Below are 26,651 nucleotides of genomic sequence, written 5' to 3' on the forward strand. Positions count from 1 at the left end.
TGTCTGTTGATGTGCATTTAGGTTGCTTCCATATCTTGGCTATTGTAAATTGTGCTGCCATGAATATTGGAGTACATAGATCTTTACGAATTATGGTTTTCATTTTCTTTGGATAAATACCCAGAAGTGCAGTTGCTGGGTCAAAATGTAGATCCATTTTTAATTTTTTGAGAAACCTCCATACTGTTTTCCATAGCGGCTGTACCAATTTGCAATCCCACCAACAATGTATGAGGGTTCCCTTTTCTCCACATCTTCCTCAACACTTGTTGTTTTTTGACTTATTGATGATAGCCATTCTGAGAGGCGTGAGGTGATATCTCATTATGGTTTTAATTTGCATTTCTCTGATGATTAGTGACCTTGAGCATCTTTTCATATGTCTATTAGCCATCTGTATTTCCTCTTTGGAGAAGTATCTGTTCAAGTCTTCTGCTCATTTTTTAATTGGATTGTTTGTTTTTTGTTGTTGTTGTTGCGTTGTATAAGTTCTTTTTATATTTTGGATGTTAACCCCTTGTCAAATGTGTCATTAGCTAATATCTTCTCCCAGTTGGTTGTCTTTTTGTTTTGTTGATGGTTTTCTTTGCTGTACAAAAATCAAGCATTATTTTTAAGGTGGCAGTACAGTTTTGTGGGGTTACTAGAGTAAATTAATTGATCTCTTTTTAAAATCCTTTCAACATAGGCATTCTTAGGAACCATTTCTGAGCTTCAAAACAGTATTAAGTAATTTTTCTACTCCAGTGATCTTAAAAAAAAATTTTTTTTTGGCTCTTGATTAAAACTTTGCTTTTCCAAACATATTCTCAGAAAGAGGTTTAAACATTATCAAAGTTTATTTAAATAAAATTCTCACAAGTTGAGTAAAAGAACATGAGTGTCTGGAACCATTGGTGGCTATTTAGTCATGCTCACAATGACTGGCCAGGCCATTTCCAAGGTTTGGGACCTTAAGGTAATGGTTCCAGCCTATCACCCTCTGGCATCACCCCAAATCTAGTTTTTTGTAGATAAAACTTTGTCTTGTTTTCTCATCTACTACTATTATTTCCTTACTTTGTTGATCTCTTCTCGGCGTGTTCCATTCTTCTCTCTGGAAACTGCTTCAATTTTTAAAAGAACTCCTCAGTACCCTCAGGCTCTTCTTAGAACACTAGTTCCCCCAAGGGTCGTACTTTTTCTTACTTCCTTCTTGTGGGAAGCTGCTCTCTCCTCCATATCATCATATCACTGGACTGGAATGGGTTGGTAATATTCTCTCTTTCCTCTACTGCTTCCAAACAATTACTCTTCATAATTATATAAAAAGCTTGTGCCATACACTTCTCTTTTTCTTAAACCTATGGTCACTGTCATCTGTCATCATCTTAAGTGATTTCTTTGATAAAGAGAAACTATAGCTTTGTAACCTTGACTTTTCTCTTCTTCAGTACTCTGCTTACCTAAGCACACCTTTGTCCTTGAAATAACCTATGATCATTCCGCCTTGGAAATCACAGGCTCTCATTTCCCAATTCCTAACTGTAACCCCTGCCCTTTGAGCTCTTTCCTTCAATTCCACCTAAACTAGTCTTCCAGTCTCTTGCCTCCCCATTTTCTTCCAGTTTACCAGCCCTTCCTGGATTCATTTCCTTTTCTGTATGGACTATGGACAGTTAATTTACCAGGAGTTCAGGTCCTCATGTCTAATGTAGATTACGTAGATTACTACACTAGCCTTCCATTGGTCTCATCGCTGTAAATCGTCTCCATTCAGTTCATCTTATACACTGTCTGTGAATGATTCTTGTAGATCACAGATCTGACTTTAGGAGTCCAGCTACAGGCATAAATCTCTGAGTGATCTTTCAGGCCTGACTGTATGCTGGCTTTCCCTGGCAAGTCTTACAGGGGAAGCTGCCCTCCCCACTTGTTGCACAGCCAGAGTACTGTACTCTGACTACTAGTTTTCTGCAGGGGATTTCGAGGACTAAGAGCACCCTACTGGCCAGCCATGCTCATATGCACGTCTGCATTCTTAGCCCAGGCGCCTCCACTTGAAGGTCTTTGGCTGAGGCCCTTTCCTCCCCTCTGACTCAGAACTTTCCATTTCTGTCCTTCTCTTTTTTCCTTCCCACCGGCCCTTATGTCTATTAAATGTCAGAGCCTTTTCCCTAGTGCTCCCGAGCAGAAGGAAGATTTCCCCATCTGTACTGCCTGTTACCTGCCCCTCTCCCAGTGCTGTTCAGTAGGGAAAAAAATGCAACAAGGGGAGCAAAACATCCTTTTTGACCTCTTGTTTACACCGTTGCAGTAATTGAATAAAGACTTGATAATTACTTTCAGTTTGGCGCATCATAGCTGACCACTAGACACACCTGGCAATTCGACAGAGCCATGTTGCTTCTCTGATTAATATGGCTCCCCATCAACTATTTGAAAACTCCATTGTATTCTATGCAAGACTTTTCATCTGCTTGTTTTTTAATTCTCCTTTTCAATACTACATTCTTTGCATTTTACGCTATCCAGTCAGAATTACTTATAGTTTCTGAATACAACATGTGATTATATATATGTCTGTGACCCTTGCACGTTCCATTCTTTCTGCCTGGAATTCTTTCTCCCCTTGTCTGCCTGGTAAATTCCTATTTATCCATTTAAACCCTGCTCACGTGTTACCTGCATGTGAAATATTTATGATTTCCCTCCAGCCCTAACACAGTTTTATGCCATCCACTGCCTCTATATTTTATACGTTCTTCAGTCTTGCACTTCTTATACTCCATGGTAGTTATTTGCTTATGTCCTTATAATTTTTTGTCCACACCTGGACCAGATGCTTCTTGAGATAAATGGCTGTGTTTAAAATTATCTTTATATTAATGATTCTTTATGCAATATGTGAATATAGGAAATACTCTAGAAATGTTTGCTGATCTGAATATATATAGTATATTTGTATTTTTCCAGATTTTATTCTGTTTGAAAGAAAGCAGTTTTGAAAGCATTTCTGACTGTTAGAAAAATTTTAGCCAAAATGTTTCTAGTAAATATGAGAACTTTTACGGGGGTATAGATGAGGTTTTTGGGTGGGTGCTCTTGCCATTCTTTAAATTTACACATAAAATTCATTTAACAGTGAGTCTTAAGAAGGCAAGCTGTAAAATATGTGGAAATCCTGACACTTAAGAATATTCTATATCATTTAAATAGAAATTTTTCGCTACATAAATTTCCTGTCAATACTGAGGTTTTAGGAATAAAGCCTTAGAGGGTCCAAATGGGTTTCCTTTTCCTCTGCAATGTGTGCGGCTTTCTTAAAAATTACAGAAAAATTTCATACATGTTAGATCATTTAGTGCGTTAGTCATTTTAATCTTTTCTCAAGATTACTAAATTGACACTAGTAATGAAATACTCTGTTAATTTGATATGTTTACTAAAGATCTCAAAATACTTTATATATTTTAAGAATCAGATAATCTTTCTTCTATACCTGTGAGTTAGTGTATATCAATTGGAACTTTCAAAGTAATAACCTCTGATTCAACAAGGTGATTATCCGATTATCAGTGATGCTTCACACTTTGTGTGTGTGTGTGTGTGTGTGCGTGCGTGCGTGTGTGTGTGTAAAATTAGGGTAAAATCTTAGTATGCTGATAATGTCCCTGATTTGATAAGAAAAAGTAATTTAATCATATTAAATTTCATATGTATTTGATTAGCAATTTATTAAAATATCAAACCCATAATCTATTTCCAAGTGTTATAATTTTTCTGTAAAGTGGTAATTACATTTACTAAACCTGGCTACTTTACAAAGCACAAGGCCTCGTAGTTTATCATCTGTTTATTTAGAAAGCAAATTCAGTTTCATTGTAATCTCTTTATAATGTGATGATTTTCTTCTTAAACAGTGACTGAGATCCTTTAAGGTTATTCTCTGAATGATAGAGAAGATTTGGATAGGCCTGCTGTTAACTGCGGCTCAAAGGCAATTTGATATTCTTGAAAGTAAATACATATTACCGTATTTCATCAGCAATTCGATACCCTTGTATGTAAGTATAGATGGAGAGACTATCTAAGCAATCCATTTAGTACATCAGGCTGTATGAAAGAAGAGACAGTCTGTGCCCTACTGCCTGTGCCCCACTACAGCTCAAACCCTGCCAGCAAGTGTGTCTAGTGAGCATGTGCAGTGGAGAGTAGAGAATTTAGCTTGACAGTTCAAAATGTAAATTTTTTATTGGAAAAAAAGAAAATTATATTAATTGTAGTGTTCTTTAATTCATTGCTGTCTAGGTAGTTTTTGGTCATTGGTCCCTGGTTTTGTTATTGTCAAATGAAATTACTTATCAGTTCCTCAAACTTTGCTCTCCTGTGTTATATTCCTACAGCTATGAAGCGGCCTTTGTTGCTTACTCCATTTAATCCTCATGAATAATCCTTTGACTTACTTTGATATAGGCTTCTGAGTGGGGTTGGAAAGAAGTGTATGTGAGCCAGGGAGAATAAAATTTGGAATTGGCGGGAGAAGAGGGTTCACGAGTGAACATTTGTACACACACGTCTGTCTGTCTGTCTCATATGCACACAAATGGGAATGGGATAGCATGTTAAGTTTAGGTATGAAATACTATGGAGATGTGAAATGGGAACATTCAGGCGTATCATAGAAATGTCAGAGTCTGAGATAAAATAATTTTAAGACTAGAAAATCAGTTGATATTATTCCAGTGTGTTTCCACACGCTCTAACCATCATTGCTTCCATGTTGAGAGTATCTGGTATGTTTGCCCCCTACCCCAATTTTTCAGTAAATATATTGTTTCACAATAGAGGTATAACCATAGTAGAAAACAACTTGATCTATCAGAGAAGTACATTGTTTAAAAGAATCTTTCTTTTGAAAGAAGAATCCTCTTTTCAAGAAAATAACTCATTTTTTTCATTTATTTTATGTTTAAAATATATTAACACTAAACATTTTTAAAAGCCCCTTCTTTGGGCCTCGGCTGAAAGAGTATCTCCTCAGACCTCCATTAAACACCCTTATATATTTATTGCACTCAGCCTTTTTCTTTAAAATTGCATTACCCTGTTTATTTCCTTCCTAGCAGCCATCACAGTCTGTAGTTGTCTTATTGGTCTATCTTCTTACTCATTGATATCTGCCACTAGAATATAATCACATTGAGGGCAGAGACCTTTTTTCTCTAATTCACTGCTATATCCTAGATACTTACAGAGTCTCTGTAAGTATTTGATCAGTGTTGAATGAATTAGAGAATCTGTACTTCTGATACTGTAGATCTGATTCCTTACACCCATCTTGAATCTTGGTCCGCTGACACACTTGACTTGTCTCCAAAATGTAGAGCTTCCTTCATGTTCTCACTGTCTGTACCTTCCTCATACAATGGTCTGGCATCTCTTGCCTGAGCCACGGCAGAGCCTCCTAATGTTATTTCCCTTTCCACATACACTCTGTCCTGCAGTGTTACATCTCCTTGTAAAGATGTTAGCTCCTTGATACTTGTAGGTGGAAAGTGTAGACACCTTAGTATGACATAGGGAGCCCTGTACATTCAGGCCTCAGTTTGACTTCTGTGGGCTCTTTATTCACTGTTCTCTATCATGAACGCATGTTCTGCTACCTTTCCTTCAGGCCCTGATCACCTAGGGCCTCTGCAACTAACTGAAATGTCATTTTTGTCTCTTCTCTCACTTAGAAAATGCCTACTTATTCTTAAGTCTCAAATGTTCACTATTCTGAAATGCTTTGTCTGGTCACAGTTAATTTCTTTATGTGTTCATTCATAGAGCATTCCGCTGTGGCTTCCATCACTTATCACACTGTATTGTAATTATTGTTTACATACATTTTCTCACTAGACTGTGAACTTCTTAAAGGCAAGGACTGTGTTTATATTGCTAACACTGTCATAGAGTTAAGGATCTAGGACAAAAATCTCAGCTTAGTACTACAGTAGAGCTCTTTATCAGTGAAATTTTTTTAAACCTAATATCACATTTTTGTTCTAGAATTTTATTTTTCTAAATGTTTGACATATTCACATTCAGAAACAAATAGAGCAGAGTAGAATTATCCTTAAGTTCCCTATAGCCACCCCCTCACATTCATCTTGTCCGAAGTGGGAGCCTGAGGGGTAGCGGAGTGAGAGCGAATGCTTCTCAATTTTTATTAATTTCTATAAGATTTCCACTTTGAAGAAATTTATGTACTTTTGAGGAAAAGATCCAAAGCCCTCAGCAGCAGCTCTGAGCTCAGACTATTTATGTCACTTTCACTTAAACAATTATAATCCCTTAGTATTTCTTTTTCATTGCTTGTGTGAACACTTCTGTCCTCATGACGTTCCTGTTAATTAGGTAGCAGCATTACCCTTTGCCTCCCACCATTTTATAGATAGGAAACTGAAGCATAGTTTAACAACCTGTAATGAATTAGCTGTCCATAGTGATAAAAATAATTGGGACTAGCACTACTTTTTAATGTTTTAGAAAAAGTGACAAACAGCAAAAATGAATCTTGAGGTTAGAGGTCAAAATGTGAAAGAAATGTCTGTAAACCTCAATATGGAAGGAACTGGGAGATTTTGGTGAAGACGTTCAAGAATGTGATAGTCATATTTAGCTTTTGCAAATGCTGGTGAGTAAAGAAGCACTAGATTTCAAAAGAACTAGGATCAATTGGCAAAATTCATTCATTCATAGAACACTTATTTAATGTGTCTTCTACATGACAGGTGCCTACTACAACTAATAATTGCTAATATTTATTCTGTACCTTGTGCAAGATACTGTTCTAAGACTTTTGCATGCATCAGTTGATGTGATTCTCACAACAAGCCATGTGCTAAGTGCTATTGTAATTTCCATTTTCATTGGAGATACAGTGGTGAACAAGGTACTCAAGTAGTAATGTCAGTCTAGGAGCAGCCATTACAAGAGGGTGATGAGGGCTGTGGTGAGTGAAAGTGGGGTGCCCCAGAAGCGCCCAAGAAGAGCATTTAACCTGGGAATGAAGCATTTTGTTTCCTCTGCCAGTACAAATAGCTACAGCTGTTTAAAAGTAGCATTTTGCCAATGTCTTGATTTTCTAAATGTTTAAATGATTCTCACTTACATATGACTTTATTTTAAACCTCATTAGTCAAATTCTTCTGAATGGTTAAATCTTACCTTAAATTTAATAAAATCCTACCATGGGAGGATGATTTCTAGATGCCAGGATTAGAAGCAATTTATCTTTAGCTGCTCATGTTTGACCAGATATTGAAATTATGGGGTAAGAAGATGAATTGGAAATATGCATGGCTCATTACGTATTTCAAAAGATTATATAAGTATATTTTACACTGTATAATCACAGCTACTAGTGTGACACTTTTATTAAGTGATTTACATATATTATTTCAGTTAGTCCTATGCAAGAATCATAATTTCATGATGAACTCTTTGAGCTCATTTTATCTTTTAAATAAGACTATTGCTAAAATATTTTACTTAAAATAGAATATTATACATAGTAATGTAAAATGGAATATTATATATCTAAGTTATCTTCTGTTAGGAGGAAAAACAATTTTTTTAATTGACTATGCTGTTATGAAATTTTTTTTGTATTTTTTCAAGCAAATAACCATATTTTATATCTGCAGTTGGTTTAAAAAATCAAATTCGATATTTCCCACCCACTGTTTCCTATCAGATAGTAACCAGATCCACCTGTATCATAATGCCATTGCCAGTTAACACATTGACTCAAATTAAGACATCTGCTGGGGACATGCCTTCTGGCTACCTTCTGCTTGAACATACTCATAACAATAAAGCCATAAGACATTCACACATTTAAGTGTATTTTAATCACTTTCTCATATTCCCTGCACATCCCTCTCCTCGTGACTGCCAACAACTCCAATAATAAAACTGTGGCATTTAAGTTAGCTAGAAATTTCTCCCTAGAGCTAAAATGGATTTCTATTCCTTTTTGAAAGAATCTACCACCAGATGTCTGTCTGTAAGGTTGCCATTTGTTCATTTTAATTAGATGATCCATCATTTGTAACTTTTCAGGGTCCTTGTCAATGTATTTTTTCTATTTTATTTATTATTTTATGGATGTTAGTAAGTATTCAGAGCACTTACCTCATCATTAAATTACCAGTCATTAAATTAAATTACACAATCATTAAATTACCCTCTCTGCCCTATGCATCTTTGCTTTCATTACTAATCTCCCTATTTAAATGTTTCAGAAGAATCTTTTAACCTAAAAAGATGTTAGAACTCTTCTGCCTTTCAGGTCTTGTAACTTTTTCAATTTAATTAATTTTATTTTAACAAATAAAAGAAATCACATGGTTCGAACTGCAGGGGTACAAAACTATCACAGTAAATTGTACTCGTCTACTTCTGTCTCCTAGCCACACAGTTCCTTTCCTACAGGCAACAAATAGTGTTAATTTCTTCTTTGTCTTTACAGAGAGAGTTCATGTATAACTAACAGAAAGATATCAACTTTTTTCCTTCCTTTTACGCTGTTCTGACTTTCCTTTCTTCATTTAATAATGTATCTTGGAGATAATTTTATATCAGTATGTAGTGTTTACATCTCTTATGTCTTCATAATATTCTATCATGTGGGCATACTATAATTGATCTAATCAATCATCTTTTGACAGCTGTTGAGTTACTTCCAATTTTTGGCTATTACAACGGCGATGCCTCGAATTGTTTTTAACTTATTTTTCATGGATGTGATCATTTATGTAGGACAAATTTCTAAAAGTAGAATTGCTGGGTCAAAGGAAATGTTTATTTATAATTTTCATAAAATATAATGAAATTGTCCTCCATAGAAGTTTACTAATTGCTACTCTCCTTGAAATATGTGTTTTCATACATCTTCTGAAAATAGATTTGCATTTATTTATTAGGAAAATAGCTTTTAGTGATATAATTTATAAATATTGTTTATAATATTTAAATGATCATTTTATAATGATCACTGCATTTCTATAGGTGTGAAGAGTTGACAAGTATAAAAATGGAAAGAGCAGATGTCTTTAGGGAGATACTGAGGCCAGTTACTTGGGGCAGAGACAGTCATTAAACACTCAGCCTCTGTGTGTGTGTGTGTGTGTGTGTGTGTGTGTGTGTTTTAATTAAAATGGAAGAATTTAATTGAATGGAGGAACAAAATTCCTTTTCTAGAACGTAGAAATGAATTTTCATTTTGATGACTTCATTTATACTTTTTCTATTTGCTTATGAATTCAAATTAAGCTTTACAGAATATCAATTTATAGTTTAGTTTCTAAACATTTTATATTTTTCATTACGTCAAACACTCTTAATCTCATACTTGTTGTAGTTATCTTCTCCCTACACCACCCATGTCTTTAAGAAAGTGCCATAAAACTTGATGAAAATATAAATCATATTCTTTAGCAATTATCCATTAACTATTTAATGTGCTTGGGAGACTTCCAGTTTTCAGAAGGAACTCCAGGGAGTGTGTTTTGTATTCCAATTTCCAAAATATTAATTTTGGACTGCAAATATAATAAAATATTTTTTTTCTATTTTTCTGTGGTAAAAAATAGCTGAATTAGAAAAGGCATCATGGCTTTTAATCTCCGTGGCTGGTATACATGTTCTATTTATTATAGGCAATATTTGTATTAGTGACTTTGTCACTTGTGAAATGTATTTGATAGTCTCTATGTAAGTAATTTATTTACAAGTATATTAGCATATTTTAACTGAGTAAAAATAGCTTTGTTCAAGTAATTATTGAAACATACTCATTTTTGCACATTTAAAAGTAATGTACCCATTGCATAGGAGAATACCGTTAAATGACAAATAGTTAACAATACAGAGGAAATTTTTGATAATCAAAATGCTGTTATTAAAATATTTTAATACCTCAATATATTTGTGAGTAAGGGTGGTTTAATCTAAAAAGAGGCATTTATATATGAGGTTATGTCAAACCTACACAAGTAAATTAAAATTATTCCCTGAGCATTTGATATGCTTGTGATTCATAGAGTAGATTTCTTTTTTTTTTTTAATATGCCAGGGACAGAAAATATTGGCATGGAGCACTTCTAATTGCTAGCTTGAGAATGGTTATGTCAGAAATGGAGAGAGTTAATTGCTATGTGGCTGCTCTCAGAACTTTCTCACTATATTTCAAGCACAGGTTGGCATCTGTTATTACATTTGTGCAAGCAAAAAAATTTATTCAGAAGCTAGAATGTAATTGACAGAAACTTGTCTCTAAAACTAGAAGAATCTGTCATTTATTTTCAAATAATTCATTCGTTTTTGCTGCTAACAAAAAAACTGATTTAGAGTTGTACATTTGTTCAAGCTCCTTCAATTATAGTGTTTATAGATTCTCAATTATTTTATGTTGTTTTATTGCTGAGTCAGGATTTTTATTTCATAAAGAGACTAGAGAGAGGTCTCATTTGGTAAAAGAATTTCATGTTTTTGTGATGGAATAAAAGTGTTCATAATCAAATCCTTATATTCATTGGCTTATAAAGCTAATACCTATTAAATGTTTAGTATGAGCCAGGCTGCATGCTATATTTCTCCAGTATCATTTTATGTAATATTAACAAAATCCAAAAGGTAATAATTATCTGCATTTTACAGGTGAGAAAGTCAAACTGAGGATCAGCAGTTTAATAACTTGTTCAAAGTCACACAGCTAGGAAATATCTGAGCTATAATTTGCACTCCTGTTCAGAAAAAATAAAGAAATATGAAATTCTTAGACCATTCATTGAAATTGTCTCCATAAAGAGCAGATAGGGATTTTATCACAGCACATATAAAGGTAGAGATATGTAAAGACATAACAGTAAGGCCATTGTGACTACATTTACTCGGATGTGTCAGTATAGTGAAAATGAAGGTTGGATGGAAAAGAGGCCCGATGTTTCTCCTACCATTCTACCAGAGTACTCCCAAGACAAAGAAACATGTACTTATAGTTCTGGACTAAGAGGACATAGTAAATTATAACTGTTTCCACTTTAAGTGACAGAAATCCACTCACATTAGCATGGGTGGAATGGGGCAGGATTTATTGGCCCAAATACTTGGGAAGTCTAAGGGTATGGCTAGCTTTAGGTATAGCTGGATCCAGTATTTCAAACCCTGTAGTCAGGGCTGGCTTTCTCTCTCTCCATCCCCAGGACTGGCTCTTATTAAAAGGCAGGTAAGATGACAGTTTTTAGCGCAAACCTCACATTCTCTCAGTTCAGTAACTCCAGCAGAAAGTCATTTCTGTTAACGGGGGCAGAAAGGTCTTGGAGGAAGATATGGAGCCATGTACTCACTTGAGAACCAAACATTGTGACTGGGGATGTGGGCTATGCTCACTGGTCAAGGCGGTGTCCTCACCCTTGTGAGTAGGTGATGAGGTGCTAGTCATGGGCTTAGCCCTATTTAAACCCTAGGGAATGCATTCCCTACAGAAAGAAGGATCTTTATTGAAGGAAGGGAGAGAAAGAGTTTCTAGACAAAAATGATGGATGCCCACTGAGTATAGATATATAGATAGATATATATATAGATAGATATATAGATATATGTTGATATAGATATATATAGATATATAGATATATATAGTTCAGTGCAAGTCAAAATGTCTTTGAAATACTGAATTCTACCTTTAAAATTCATGAAAATTTTGTTTTATATGTCTACATCTGTTAAAATGCTGTTAAATGTTCCATGTGTGGATTGAGTTTCCCTAGGAAATAGACTCTGATGGGTAAAATTTGAATCAGGAGATTTATTTGGGATTGCTTTGGGGAATACCTGTAAGGGGGGCGGGGTGAGGGAAAAGTTGAACTACGATGTAGGGCAGCAGGCCTCAGCTTATCCCACGGGAGCTCAGAAGCTGGGATGGCCCTTCAGAGATTCTGGAATTGAGGTAAGGAGGCCTGATCCATGTACTTCCACATGGACCAGTGATTGGATGTGGGCTGCCCAGAGATGGCTGTAACCTAGGCAAGGCAGCTCCCTACACTGAATGCTGAGTTCAGCTCCTTGCGGGGTGGGGGAAGGATTAGGCTGTGAGCAGCCAGTGGAAGGCACTTTATTCCTGGAAGGCTTGAGAGGGTGGGCAGTAGACTCGGGCAGCTTACCACAGCATCCATTACATTATCTTTGAGTGACATTAACTCTAGGAAAATGTGTCATGTTTATCTGTCATTGTAAATGCTCCCTAACATATCCCTATACTGTTTGACCATAGGTCTCCACTTCAGGGCCATACCAGAGACACTGGAAACCCATCATAGGGGATTCAGAAAATAAGACAAATTAGGAAGAAACTGAAGCAGAAAGAACAGTGTAGAGACCTACTATAATCAACTTTATGGTGGTAGCAGTAGGAATCAAGAACAAAAGATAAATATTTTTGTCTAACCAAAGACTTCCCATCTTCTACTGTATCTATGCCATTTGTCTTGTCTTCTCATGTTTTGACCCTTAAAGGACATAAAGACCATTGGAAAATTTTAAAGACAAAATAGGATTGTAAAGATTAGTTTTTCCGTGATGTTTTCAGCTTTTTAAAAGTTATCTTTGGTTTATAGATTTTAGGGTAATCAATATAGTACTTGCTGTGGAATCAGCCTTTAGACGTCAGAGGAAATACAGCAGAAAGAACTTAGTTCAAAATGGGCATATGCAGCCCCATACTGCACTGTGGTTATGGACAGGGAAAGATGTGTTGTTAGGTTGTTGGTTTGTGTATGTATACTTGATTTTCTCAGGCATTAAAGTTTCAAACTGTTTTATTTTGATGCTGATTGAATCTTTTTGACCTGTCTAGTACTATTATTTCATTTCTTGTGTATATTAGGCTTGTGTTTCTTATTTTCTTTTTATTTACATATTTGTTTTAGTTATTATTTATTTTATCACTTAAATGTAGTATGAGCTTGGGTTGCATTTTATTCCCCTGAAGTGCAGAGCACATGTTTTTGTGTGGCATAGGTAAGATTTTTCTTCCCTACCCCTCAAGGAGATTCTGAAATTAGAGAGGAAAATACAGATTTACCCCTGAATGATTTTCCTCTTATTAAAGTTGACTTGATAAGAGCTATTGAATAGATTTTTTGAATATTCTTATTTGAAAGTATCTTTAATCACTTATTCAACAATTATTTACTAAGCCCCTACTAAGTGCAAGGCACTATTCTGGAGATTGGAGGATCCCATCAGTGAACAATTACATCAGAATTTCTCATGAGGCTTACGATCTAGCAGGGAGAGACAGACAGTTAACATACTAAGTCATGTGGATTGTTAGAAGGCAGGATGAGCTTTAGAAAAGAGGTAGACTGGGGAATTACTAGTGGCAGGGTGTGGGGCTTGGCATTTATATAGAATGGTTAGGGTAGGCCACACTGAGAAGGTGACATCTGAGCAAGAATGAGAAGGATGTGTGGGAATTAGCTATTAGATAGAGTGGATATCTGGGTAAACCATTCTAGGGAAGGAGAATAGTCAGTACAAATGCGCTAAGGCTAGAGTGGGAAGACAGTAGAGATGAGGTACTTATTCTCGGCTCTCATTTTTTGGGTTGGGAGACAGAAGAGTGCTGCTGCTGTAGCCTGATAGAGTCCAAGGGTGCCCAGTTCACCTCCTTATCTCTTCTCTTTCACCATATTAATTGGAAAAAACTAGAAGGAAGACTCTTCTAGTTAATAGAATAATATATACTTTAATTCTTTTGGGGACGGAGCCTGGATTACAGTCATCAGAGGAACTCAGAAAACACGTGTGCCTCTCCCTTTTGGTTTCCTCACTCAATTCTGATTTCGATATTTGATAGTTTGTGGACTTGTGTTGAAATCTCATCAGAGATTTATTTAAAAGATAATAAGCCCCTATTGAAAGATTAGGGATTTTGAATATCAAAAATATTGTATATGCCAGTACATCTGGTACATCTTTAAAGATAGAAAACTGGGAATCCTAATTTAGTAATGATCATTACTGAGATTTTGACAAAATATCACACCGGATGTTAACTACCCATTATCTACAAAGCCCAGGTATAAGTCATAAATTCTATTCGTTTTCCTTGTGTAATATATCAATTTATACACATTTATTTTAGCAAAAATAAAGTAGAACTTTATCTAGCTGTTTTCTAAAAGTTATATAAGCCACCGGGGACAGCATCAGGATACTTATGTTCCCAGCATGACCGTTCGTCATCTGGGGTCCCATCCACACATCTTACTTCATATCTGAGACCTTGGTGCCACTTCCACCTGCTTCAGTCCTGCTCTGTCACTTGCCTTTATGGAATCTCCAGGCATGTCAGTTAGCTTTTGTGAGCCTCAGTTTTCCCCAGTAACATGGGTTATGGTTTGGTTAAATGATGGTTGCTTAAAGGCTTAGCACTTATTAGCTGCCCTGATTATTGCCCTAGCATCCTACTACAATCAAGAGCAGTAGCCAAGACCATTGGAAAAGAGCAAGGCTCTGGATGAGGAATAGGGAATGGGGCTGGGGCAGTGTGGAGAATTAGGATATATATGTTTAGGGAGTTGCTTTTCCCCAGAGGCTGTAAATTCAGGGGTCTCCTATGTTTCATTGCTTATATTTTAAATACTCACAACATTGTGAGATACACAGTAGTATCTTCCTTTTAAAGGAGGGGAACAGGAGGCCCAGAGAGAGTAAGCCCATGACTCAGGAGTGGCAGGTGTCTTTTTACAAATTCTCAAACAGGAAACCTGACTTTTCTTTTTTAAAATAATTATGGAAACACATTCTGAAACGATCAGAAATACTTTTTCCCCTAATTTCTTTCTTAGGGAGAGACAATGCATTATTTATACCTATGGAGGACAACTTCTTTCCTTTTTAAAAACATTGCAGTAACTGTATTGCTAAGTGTGGAGAAATACTTTTTCCCCTAATTTCTTTCTTAGGGAGAGACAATGCATTATTTATACCACTTTTTCTTCAAGTCAAAGAGTAATTTTATTCTTTCTGAGTTAATACTCCTATACATTATTAAGTTCAAAAAATCAGGTGAAGTTATTCTCATTTTTCAGATAGTTAATCTGAGAATTTTTTTGTTTTTAAAATTATTTAATTTATTGAAGATGACATCACTTAATAAAATTCTATAGGCTTCAAGCATAGAGTTCAATAATACATCATTTGTATATTATGTGTTCACTCAAAGTCAAATCTTTCATCACCATATATTTGATCCCCTTTACATTTATCTACCTCCCTCTGGCAACCACTAAACTGTTATCTGTGTCTATGAGTTTTTGTCTTTTTCATTTGTTGCTTTCAGTTTTATATCCCACATATGGGTGAAATCATATGGTTCTAAACTTCTTCTGTCTATTTCAGTTAGCATGATAATCTCAAGATCCATCCATATTGTTCCAAATGGTAGTATATCATCTTTCTTGTGGCTAAGTAATATTCCATTGTATAAATATACCATGTCTTGGCCACCATAAATAACGCTGCAGTGAACATTGGGGTGCATATATTTTACAGATAAATGTTTTTGACTTTTGCGGGTAAATACCCAGAAGAAGGATTGCTGGGTTATATGGTAATTCTATCCTTTATTTTTTGAGGAAACTCCATACTTTCTTCTATAGGGGCAATACCAATTTACATTCCCACCAGCAGTATATGAGGGTTCCTTTTCCCCCACAACCTCTCTGATGCTTATTATTTGTCTTGTTGATGATAGCCTTTTTTACAAGTGTGGGATGGTATCTCATTGTTGTTTTGAATTGCATTTCCCTAATAATTTGTGAAGCTCAGCATCTTTTCACGTCTTTTGGCCGGCCATTTATATGTCTTCTTGGGAGAAGTGTCTTCAGGTCCTCTGACCTTTTTTTAATTGGATTGCCTTTTTTTTGTGGTTAACTTGTATGAGTTCTTTATATATTTTGGATATTAGCCCCTTATCAGAGGCATTGTTTTCAAATATCTCCTCCCATTCAGAAGTTTGCCTCTTTGTTTTGTTGATGGTTTCTTTTGCTATGCAGAAGCTTTTTAGTTTGATACAGTCCCATTCATTGATTTTTTATTTTACTTCCCTCACCTTTGAGGTCAAATTCATAAAATCCTCTCTAAAACCAAGGTCCATGAATTTAGTATCTATATTTTCTTCTGTGCAATTTATTGTTTCATGTCTTATATTTAGGTCTTTCGTTTTATTTTGAGTTAATTTTGGTGTATGGTGACAGATAGCAGTCTACTTTCATTCTTGCATGTGGCTTTCCAATTTTCCCAGCACCATTTATTAAAGAGGCTTTCTTTTCTCCATTGTATATTTTTTGGCTTCTTTGTTGAAAATTAATTGCCCATACATACATGAGTTTATTTCTGGACTCTCCATTCTGTTCCATTGGTCTATATTTTTTGATGTTCAATACATATTTGTTAGATAATTTAATGAATTTCGATTTTTGAAATGTCTTTTATTTATTTTTAATTGGATATATGTATATATTACAAAATGGTTACTACAGTAAGGTTAGTTACCACTCCCGTCATCCTCAAATAATTAATTTCTGAAAGTATCCATTTCAGTTTGACAAGATAGCTCAGTAAAATTTTTATGCCTAAATATTTTATTTTTATTTTAATTGGTAGAATCTTAAGAAGATTCAAGAAATGGAAAAGAGTGATGAATCCCACACAGACCTGGAGGAGCTGAAAAATGCTGACTGGGTAAGATGGTTGGATATTTTCTCTGTTTTGTTTAGTGTCAAAGAAATAGCCTAATTTTTTTAACTAGCTGGTCATTAAGGGCTGTAGTATGAATCGATATTATATGCATTTGAGTGAATAGTCTTACATTTGAGGAAATATCTACTCCCCATTTTTGGAAACTATCTGATTTTATTAGAATCACCCCAGTGTCTCTGGGAATTTCAGTGTTTTAAATATTGACATTTCTGATTATATTAATACTTTAGCATACTCATGTGTAAGTCAAAGTTTAACCTCTGTTTCAGGATAAGGTATGAATCTATAGTGTAGTACATTCATTTATTTAGTAAATAGTTACCAGATTAGGGCCCTGGGCTCTGCCTTCATGAAACAGAAGACAAATTTATAGAACAGATGATTACAGTTTATTAATGTGGCACACTTGACTATCTACTGTTTTTCCAATGTGTTACTGGATCGATAAATTCCTGCCCTCATAAATGACTTAAAGTCAGACAGACATGATGACCTTGGGGACAGGTCAGTGAATGCCATGCAGTTAGACTGGGATATGTCTGTTGTCAATGGGAAGGCACATTTTAGGATTCTGACTTTTCAGGTTAAAGATACTGGATAAATAACATCATTAAATGAAGGAGTAGGAAAAGATGCAGATTTGGGGGAAATGAATGATTTGCTTTGGACCATATTAGATTTTAATTGTTTGTCATATTTTATAACAGCTGAGTAAGGTATAATCAATATCCAATAAGCTGCACATTTTTAAAAAGTACAATTTGATAAATTTTGGCATATGCATATACATACCTACCCATGAAACCATCTCTACAATCAAAATAATGAGCCTTTCCATTACCCCTCAAAATTTCCTCATATCCCTTTTTAATTCTACTTCCTGCCTCCCTCTTCTCTAGTTTCTAGGCAATGAGTGATCTTCTTTTTGTCACTGTAGATTAGTTGAATTTTCTAGAATTTTGTATAAATGTAGTCAAATAGTATATACTGTTATTTTTGTTTGACTTCTTTCATTCAGCATAATTCTTTGGAGATTTCATCCATGTTGTTGCCTATATCAATAGTTTATTCTTTTTATTGCTGTTTAGTATTCCAGTATATGGACATAGCAGTTTTGTTTATCCATTCTTCTTTTTATTGTCATTGGGTATTTCCTGTTTGCAGTATTCTTAATGAGGATATCTTTGCTGAGATACTTGGAATGATTTTAATCTGGAACATTAAAGAAAGAGTAAGATTAAAAAATCAGGTAGCCTATATTGTCTTATAAGCTAGTTTTATTTGTCATTTTAGAATAATATTGATTATCAAGTTTCCTTTGTAGAGGAGAATACTCTGGCAGTGTCAGTTAGGTATATTTCAACTTGGTTAATAAATTTTTAAATTCGTTTTCATAGATATTGAAGCCAGATAAGTAACTCCAAGTGTTCAGAAGTTAGCAAACAGCTAGTATAAACTTGAACCAAAAATTTAATTTATTGTCTTAAGGCACCCTCATTTAAAAACTAGTACAATTACTGACAAGAGATGAACTAACTCCAAAGGTAGTTATATCTGCCCAGGTCACCAGCTTCTGTCTCATAATACCATTAAAATGAATTACCTAGAAAGATTATAATGAAATGAGGAAAGAATGAGGAATAGAATGAAGGAGAATCAGAATATCTTGAATGGCAGAATCTAAACATCTCAGAATATAATCTCTAATGGAATAAGGGATAAATGTAAAATCTCTAGGAATATATATACAGTAACAGTTGTGCATCATTTTATTTAATAACTGTGAAAAGTCATATGTAAAATTTTTGCCAAACAATAATACTTAAAGAACTGGCTATATAAAATAAGTCTGTTTGAATACATTTATACATTATACCAAAAGCTATGCAAGTAGTCATCCCCTAATTTATCTGTTTTGAGAATTTAAAATTTCATATGTCAGGTTTTCTTAAAACCCAAGGAGATCAAGAGAAGAGACAGTATTTTAAAAAATGAGTTGATATTTGAACTGAATCTTAAAAGAATGAGTAAGAGAAGTTGAGACAAGAGCATTCTCAAGAGAGAAAACTAAATATTTTAGGGATATATTAGAATGTCTTTAATGGCATAATCTAAGAATCTGTTTTTAAAAATGAATATTTTAGAAGATGTTTTAATGGAAATACCACAATATTAAGTACCTCAAATTATTTTTTGAATAAAATATGGTATATATATTTTTTAAATCAAAAATTGTTTTTGAGGACTTTTTTGAGAAATTTAATCATAGTTATTTTATGTAGACAGTTTTTATTAAATACATCACTTGATTTTTCATTAATATATTTAAGTAGCTATTTGACCTACTTATTAATTTTAACAAACTGCAATATTTCCGTTAAATAGTGTGTAAATTTACTTTTCACTCAAACTATGACACCTGTGCTTACAGGCAGGAAAATAAAAAGAGTTAAAGTGTAATATTAATATACATATTTAACATGTTTTATGTTATAAGTACTTCATATCATTCTCTTGAAGGGTAGACAAGGAAATTTGCTGTTATTTATAGATAACTGATATTAAATAATTTGTAAAGATAGTAATAACATAAAATTTGTCATCTTTGAACATTTTATGTGTACAGAAAACGATACTTCAACTATGATCTTCTCCACAAACTGTGAAAAACTGTTTTCTTTTATTGATGAGGAAGCCAGGCTTGAGAAAGGTGAAGCAACTTGCTGGATGTCAAATAGCTAGTAGGTGGTTGTATCAATTAGCTATGGTGACAATAATGCTGTGTAATCAGACACTATAAAATCAGTGGGGCATAAGGTAATAACATTTATTTAGCTCATGAGTCTGCAGATCAGTTGTGGTGGCTTCACTATTTGTGTATCTCATCCTTCTTCTGAGGGATCATGCCAGTGGGCACCGTGCCCACCTGAGCATGATGTTTTCATGGTAGTAATCGAAGAACGAGCGATAAGCCCATTGTGCATTTGCTTTTGAAGTCTTCGGTCATGTCATATCCACCACCATTCCAGTGGCCAAGCAAATCATGTAGCCAAACCCAGAGTGAAGGTGTGAGAAATATGTGTCTTCCTCTTTAGTGAGAAAGCCACAAAACAGAGTGTAGACATGGGAAGCCTGAAGAACTGAGGTCATTAATGCCTACCACAGTGGATGAGTTAGGATTTATACTGAAGTGTCTCAGCAGTTAGACCTTTGGATTCTCTACTGGCTTTCTACCCACTTTTTAGTATCTTAAAATCTAATTTTTAAAATTGTTTTTGTTTGGTTTACTCAGTGTTTTGTAACCCAAGCTCTTCATTTTTTTCTGTTTGACTGTAGCTAGTAGTCATTCATTGATGTGTCTCCACCGTTGGTACTTTCAGGCTCGATTCTGGGTACAGGTGATGAGGGATTTGCGGAATGGAGTAAAACTTAAGAAGGTACAAGAGCGGCAGTACAACCCTTTGCCCATTGAATATCAGCTTACCCCATATGAGATGCTAATGGATGATATTAGATCCAAAAGATACACTTTGCGAAAAGTGATGGTAAGTAAAAAAGAAAATGATTAATGCACTCAAATGGTTATTCTTCAGTAATCTTATTTGTTGAAAATGTTCTTCTCAATATTATAGTTTAAAAGTCATTTCTTCTCATAAAGTAATACATGGTTATTATAGAAAATTTAGAAAATACTAAAGTCAATGAAAAAAATTACAAATGTGTAATTTTACAACCCAGAGAGAAATTTCACTAACATGCTAGTGTATAATCTTTAATCTTTTTTTATACATTTTATTAGGACAGTATGGATTAATATTAGATACTTTGTTTTGTAACCTGTTATTTCACTCAACATATTATGAACATTGTGTCCTGTCATTTTGTATCCAATTTCTTTCTCTCTCTCCCCGCTCTCTCTCTCTCTCTGTCTCTGTCTCTCCTTCCTTCCTTCCTTCCTTTCTTCCTTTCTTTTCTTTTTTTAGCAAGAGAAAATAACCAAATTTAATACATACATATGTATGGGAACCCCACATACTTGAAAGAGTCGGAGACCCCACATGAATGAGAGGTTCCAGTATCATCATTTCTAAATGACTACATCTTTTCTAGCTTATATCTGTACCAGGTTTGTTAAACTCATCAACTTGTATCCAGTTATAATCACCCTATTTTGTGTATCCTTGTATATAAATTTCTTTAAATAGCTACCATTAAATCCTTGAGTTAAGCTCTTAGAAAAGGAATTCTGATAGCTCAACCTTTGAAATATGTCCTGAATCTGACTACCACCTCTGTTTCAGATGCCCTCTGTTCCAAGCTACCATCATCTCTCATCCAGACTGTTAAAATGGCCTCTAAGTGGTCTTCCTATTTTCATTTTTGCCCCTTTTCAGTCTGTTTTTCCCATAAACAGCCAGAGTAAATCTCTTAAAAGTAAAATGTTATTGCCCTTCTCAGAACTTTTCCATTGCCCTTCCATTGCTCTTTATCACACAGAATAAGCTCCATGTCCTTACCTTGGCCTGCAAAGCCCCACAAAGCCTGGTCTCTGCCACTGTCTTGAAAGTGCCCCACCTGTTCCTACAGCTAAGCCTTCGCTCTTCCCTCTCCCCAGAGCTTCTCTTTTCCCACACATCTACATAACTTGCCTCTTTACTTTTCAGGTCTCTGCCCAGATGTCCCCCATTAGAAAAGTCTTTACCCATGTGTTTCAAAAGCTCATATTTTCATGTATTTTCAGATTTATTGTCTCTCTCCCTTACAAATTATAGGGACTTAGTTCTTTCACCATTATATTCTGTGTGACTAAAATGTTTTGCCTAACATGCAGCCAGATACTGAATACTGTGCTCAATAAATGGGTGTTGAGTGAATTATATCTACATTTTTGAGAAAATTTATCAGAGTTATTTTATGTAGAAGATTCTTATGAAACATCACTTGGTTTTGTAATAGGTTTAAATAGCCATTTGAGCTGCTAATTTTATTTTATTATATATTTTTAATTTTTCAATTAGCATTGGCTTACAATACTAGTTAATTTTAATAAGCTATGGTATTTCAGCTGAATGTTGTGTTAATTTATTTTTCAGTAAATCTGATTTACTTTACAGATGAAGAAACTGAAGTTTAGATGTGCACAATAACTTGTCAAGTTCAGACAACTAGTTATAAGGCGAAGCCCAGTTTTCAGCCCAATATGCTTCACACATATCACCAAATTGCCTTCCAAATATATTGTAATGATTATTGTTTATATCAGGATAGTTTCACCCATTTCTTTACATCCTTGACCAAAGTAGGTATCTTTCGAAGTTGACCAATTTGAGTGGAAAAAAAACACTCTCTTAATTTTTTAAGTCTGTATTTTTTTAATTACAAGTACATTTAAACATTTAAATTTGTAATTTAATGTTTAAATTAAATTAAATTACAAATGTAATTGTAATTTAAAGTTGTTTGTACTACTTAATTTTATTTTAACAAATATTTATTAAGCACTTTTCATGTGCCAGGCACTTTTCTAGTCTCTAACAAAAGAACAATACAGTCTTTAGTCTCACAAAGCTTACAATATGGTGGAAGACACTAGATGAGCATTTACAATACAGTGTGACGAGGTAAGCAGAAGGGGTTATATGCCAAAAAAACATGTCCAAAGGCCAAGAAATAATGAGACTTGACACAAGAAAACCACAACAAAATTTGCCTTTATTTGAATATAGAATGAATGGAGTGTAGGAAATTGTGAGGAGTGGAGTTGGCAGCTCATGTACTAGATGACTCAGGGACAGTGCAGAGGGTAAAATGAGAGGACAACTCAGGACAGAGACTGCAGAGCCTCACTATTTAAGAGATGAGAGCAAGGAAGGGGATAAATTAAAGACTGAAACTGTGTAGTCAGAGAGGAAAAACAAGGCTGTCAGAAGAAGTTGGGTCACAGCTACAAACAGGAGGCAGCGTTTTAGGAAGGTAGAATGCTGGAAAATCAGATAAACTAAGCACTGCGAAATGTTTAAAGGATTTAACAAAAGGAAAATGATTTGTTACTTAAGTAAAGGAATAGAAACCATATAGTAGGGTGGGAGGTGAGGAAATGGAGACAGTCTAATTATATGTGCCTCTTTTAAGACGTTTTTAAAGGAGATCAAAGAGTAGTATCTGCAGGGGCCCATGGGGTTGAAAAAAGTTGCCTTAATATTATTTTTTTTTGTAATACAACTTAATTTGAGAAAGACCGTAGGGAAGGAGAAAGTAGAGCAATAGAAGCTGGGAGTGGAGTTTAGCAGGTTGCAGGGACTTAAAGAAGGCGGGAGGGTGGAGGGGTGTCCACCTCTTCGGCTCCTCTCCTTTCCCCATCTCAGGACAACCACTTTCCACTCTTCTTTGCCTGCCTTCGTGCCCTAAACACAGATATTCCTCAAGATTTGGCTCTTTTTCCAGAGTTCTTTCACACTCTACATTTTCTCCCTTACAAACTAATGAATTTGGTTATCGCCTATACTTCAAAATCGATGTCACTTCAGTTCCAACCTATCTCTAATGTCTCAAGTACTTTGTATATTTCAAGCTTTCTCCTGGGCATCTATGCCAGGACTTCTCAGTACAGGTATATCTAAGCAAGGGCCCAGTGTTCTATGTCCCAGAGTTTGCCCCTCTTTTTGTTTTCATGTAAGATCATCATTCTTCAACTCATCTGGGCTAAAATCCTTTAGAATCAGTTTGAGCTCTTTCCTTTCTTGCTATGTTCTCTGGCCTCTTACCAGAGTAATGCTGGCTTCATCGAATAAGTTAGGAAATGTTACCTTCTTTTCCAATTTTTGGAACAGTTTGTGAAAGATTGGGGTAATTTTTTAAATTATTTGAGTAGAATTCACCGGTGAAGTATTCTGGTCCTGGGCTTTCTTCCTACAATTTCAAAAGGCTTTCTGGATTACCCGTAGAAAAGGTCTGTCTTGTTGGGTGAAACTGAATACTTGTTTGGCACAACCTTTTAAATATGAGAATACATTTCAGACAAGTAGCTATAATGTTCATTCAGTGTTTCAGGAGATTAATTTTTAGTGTGCATGAGTGTGCTATGAGCAAAATAACAAGTTTATCTTCTGTAATAACTTAAATTCCCCGTAAGATCATGTAACATATAGATAATGTGAATTCTTTGGATGGTCATGGTGTTGGATAGATCACCTGACATATTTTAATTTAATTTTCAGCTATGAATTCTATACAGTTAATTGAGACTTTGATCTTTGTGAAAAGGAGGTTTGGAATATTCTGCTAATCAGAATGTCTTTCATTGAAGAGAGTACGTACTTCATCTTTGATGGCCTAAGGAGGATAGTGTTAACTTCAGCAAAGTGTTGCCAGTGAGGACTCTGACCAGCACACACTGTAAAGCCTGACTTGGGAAGCACAGATATGCTTATGGAACTTCTTGACTCTTAAGATAAGAGCAAGAGGTTCTTTGCCAGTTGTGCAAATTCTATTTTATAAATCTTTGTCCTTGACTGATAAGCTCTCTGTGTCTCCATAAGACTAAATGTTTTCAGGCTAAGCATGGTCATAAAACCATGTATAGCCTTACAAGTATGAAAATCTGGCTGATATTTTTATAATAGCATCATGATGAAAAAATTCCCCAGTGCAACACCCTGAATTGTGTCCTTCAACTGACGGTGATTCCAGCTCTTATGAAGTGCCCTTCCCAGTAGGCAATAGAAATTTTCAGTGGAAATTTCTTTTCAAGGAAGAAACGTGTTATAAATTAAATAGTACCAGTAAGATATGAAAAGACTTCAAGGATGAGCTTCCAAAACCCACAGAAAATTCTAGAATTATTGTTTAAAAATTCTCTCCATATGTGCTTTATAGTTGGCTCCATTCCAACTAAATGTGCTTTCTATGAACAAGGATTATAGACACTTCTTGAAATAATCTCCAATGCCGAATAGTGTTCCAGAATCATAGACACTCAATAAGATTTGCCAAATCAGTTAAGGAATGAGTTATATCCATGTTCATGGCCAGTGAGCTTTAGAAAATGTGTCCTATAGAGAGAGTGAATGATGTTACTAGACCATGCAAAGTGATTAGAGTGTGCCCACTATCCTTCAAAATGAGAAACGAATTTACTTAATAAGGAAGAGAAAGATCACTGGAAGTAACCCACTTAAATATAGATACCTAGAAAATCATGCTGTAGTAATAGTGTGTATAAGGAGGTGACCCAGGGTTATGAATTTCAGATTCTTCTCCTCTTCTTCATATATCTAGTGAATAGAAAAAGTGTAGAATTTTATTACTTTTGTTATGAGTAAAACCTTGGTATGATAGGGCATCATCAAAATAGGTGTCATACCTGAGTCCTAACTAGCATGCTATTCAGGAACATTGGGGCGTTAGAGAAGCAACATAAAGGCAACCTTCAGCTCTTAGCTCCATGAGTGTTGACTCTTTCATTGTATCCACAATTATCAGTTGTTCACAAGTTCGAGCAAAGAAATTTTGTTAGACAATTCTTCATAAATAAAGGTGTTAGCTGTCATGGGCATGAATTATGGGTATGAATTGGTTTCCTAGAGCTGCTACACAAAGTACTGCAAACTTGGCAACTTAACACAACAGATGTTTATTCTCCCACAGTTCTGGAGGTCAGAAGTCCTAAATCAAGGTGTCTGAAGGGTTGATTCCTTCAGTGGACTCTCAGGGAGAACCTACCTGGTCCATGTCTCTCACTAAACTTCTGTTGACAGGCAGCAATCCCTAGTGTTCTTTGGTTGTAGATCCATCACCCCCATGCCTGCTTCCATCACCACCTGGTGTCCTCCCTGTGTCTCTTGTAAGGATACCAGTCGTATTGAAATTAAGTCATCCTGACGACCTTATCTTAACTTGATTGTATCTGCAAAAACCCTATTTCCACATAGAGCCACATATGTAAGTATTGGGGATTAGGGCTTCAGCATACCTTTTTGAGGGGCACACTTCAACCCTTAGTAGGGTGCTGGTCTGGTCCTTAGGACACTGATGATTGTGGAATACTCATGAATCTACCATACTCCAGCCCCATCTTTGCTGGAGATTTCCTTCACAATGACAGCTCATGATTGCAAGGAATGTTACTCTGGTGTTACATCTTAGAAAGAAGCACAAGGCAAGTGTTTTCTTTTTCTGGTGGGGCAGGGGAGATGCATATGTTCTGTATCTCATCTGGTGGTGGTCAAATGGGTATGCACGTCTGTAAAAATCTTTCAAGCTGTACACTTAAGATTTGCTATTTTACTGTGTGTCATGACATCTCAAAAGTATTCTAAAAATGATTCTAGGCCAAGTCTAGCACACATTTTCTGTGGCATGTATATGATACCAATTGATAAGTGTCCTGATTTGGCAGCAAGCCATTGTCACTCCTTACGTGATATCTGGTGCTAACATATAGCAATTATTTCTTTGAGTTAATTACATATATATGCTTGACTTGACATTTTACCAATATTGTTCTTTTGCCCATCTGTTATTTATATAGCAATTTTATTAGTTTCATTTATTCATTATTTATTATATGAGTCTACTGTGCCCCAGATATTGTAGTAATTGCTGCAGATGCAAAAATGACTCAGACTTGGTCCTGCCTTTGAAATTCACTCTCTACTCATGGAGTCAGATTAACACAATAATGTAAGCTGTTGTGAGTGCTGTATTCGAGGGACCAGCAGGGCCCAAATGTGCCTTGAGGAGGGTGTCATTATCAGGCTGTACATTAACCAACAGCAGCAGAGGGAGTGATATTTGAGTGCGGGATGGAGAAAGAATTTTAATGAGACATAGAGGTCAGGCAAGTAGGTGGAAAA

At 35.3% G+C, this 26,651-nt stretch overlaps 1 protein-coding gene across 3 annotated transcripts in view; it reads left to right on the forward strand.

Annotated features, from left to right (window-relative positions):
• Positions 1 to 26,651, forward strand: part of SPIRE1 (spire type actin nucleation factor 1) — a 179,179-nt gene that overhangs the window by 91,117 nt on the left and 61,411 nt on the right. For all 3 annotated transcript variants that reach the window (XR_003045515.1, XM_015587251.2, XM_006909219.3), the window contains exons 4-5: positions 16,702 to 16,779; positions 20,178 to 20,342. Coding sequence is in view for 2 of the 3 variants with exons in the window: in XM_015587251.2 (XP_015442737.1) it covers positions 16,702 to 16,779; positions 20,178 to 20,342 (243 nt within the window). In the remaining variant the exon portion in view is untranslated. The remainder of the gene's footprint in view (positions 1 to 16,701; positions 16,780 to 20,177; positions 20,343 to 26,651) is intronic.

The sequence above is a fragment of the Pteropus alecto genome, unplaced genomic scaffold (genome assembly GCF_000325575.1).
Source record: "Pteropus alecto unplaced genomic scaffold, ASM32557v1 scaffold233, whole genome shotgun sequence".
NCBI classification, from domain to species: domain Eukaryota; kingdom Metazoa; phylum Chordata; class Mammalia; order Chiroptera; family Pteropodidae; genus Pteropus; species Pteropus alecto.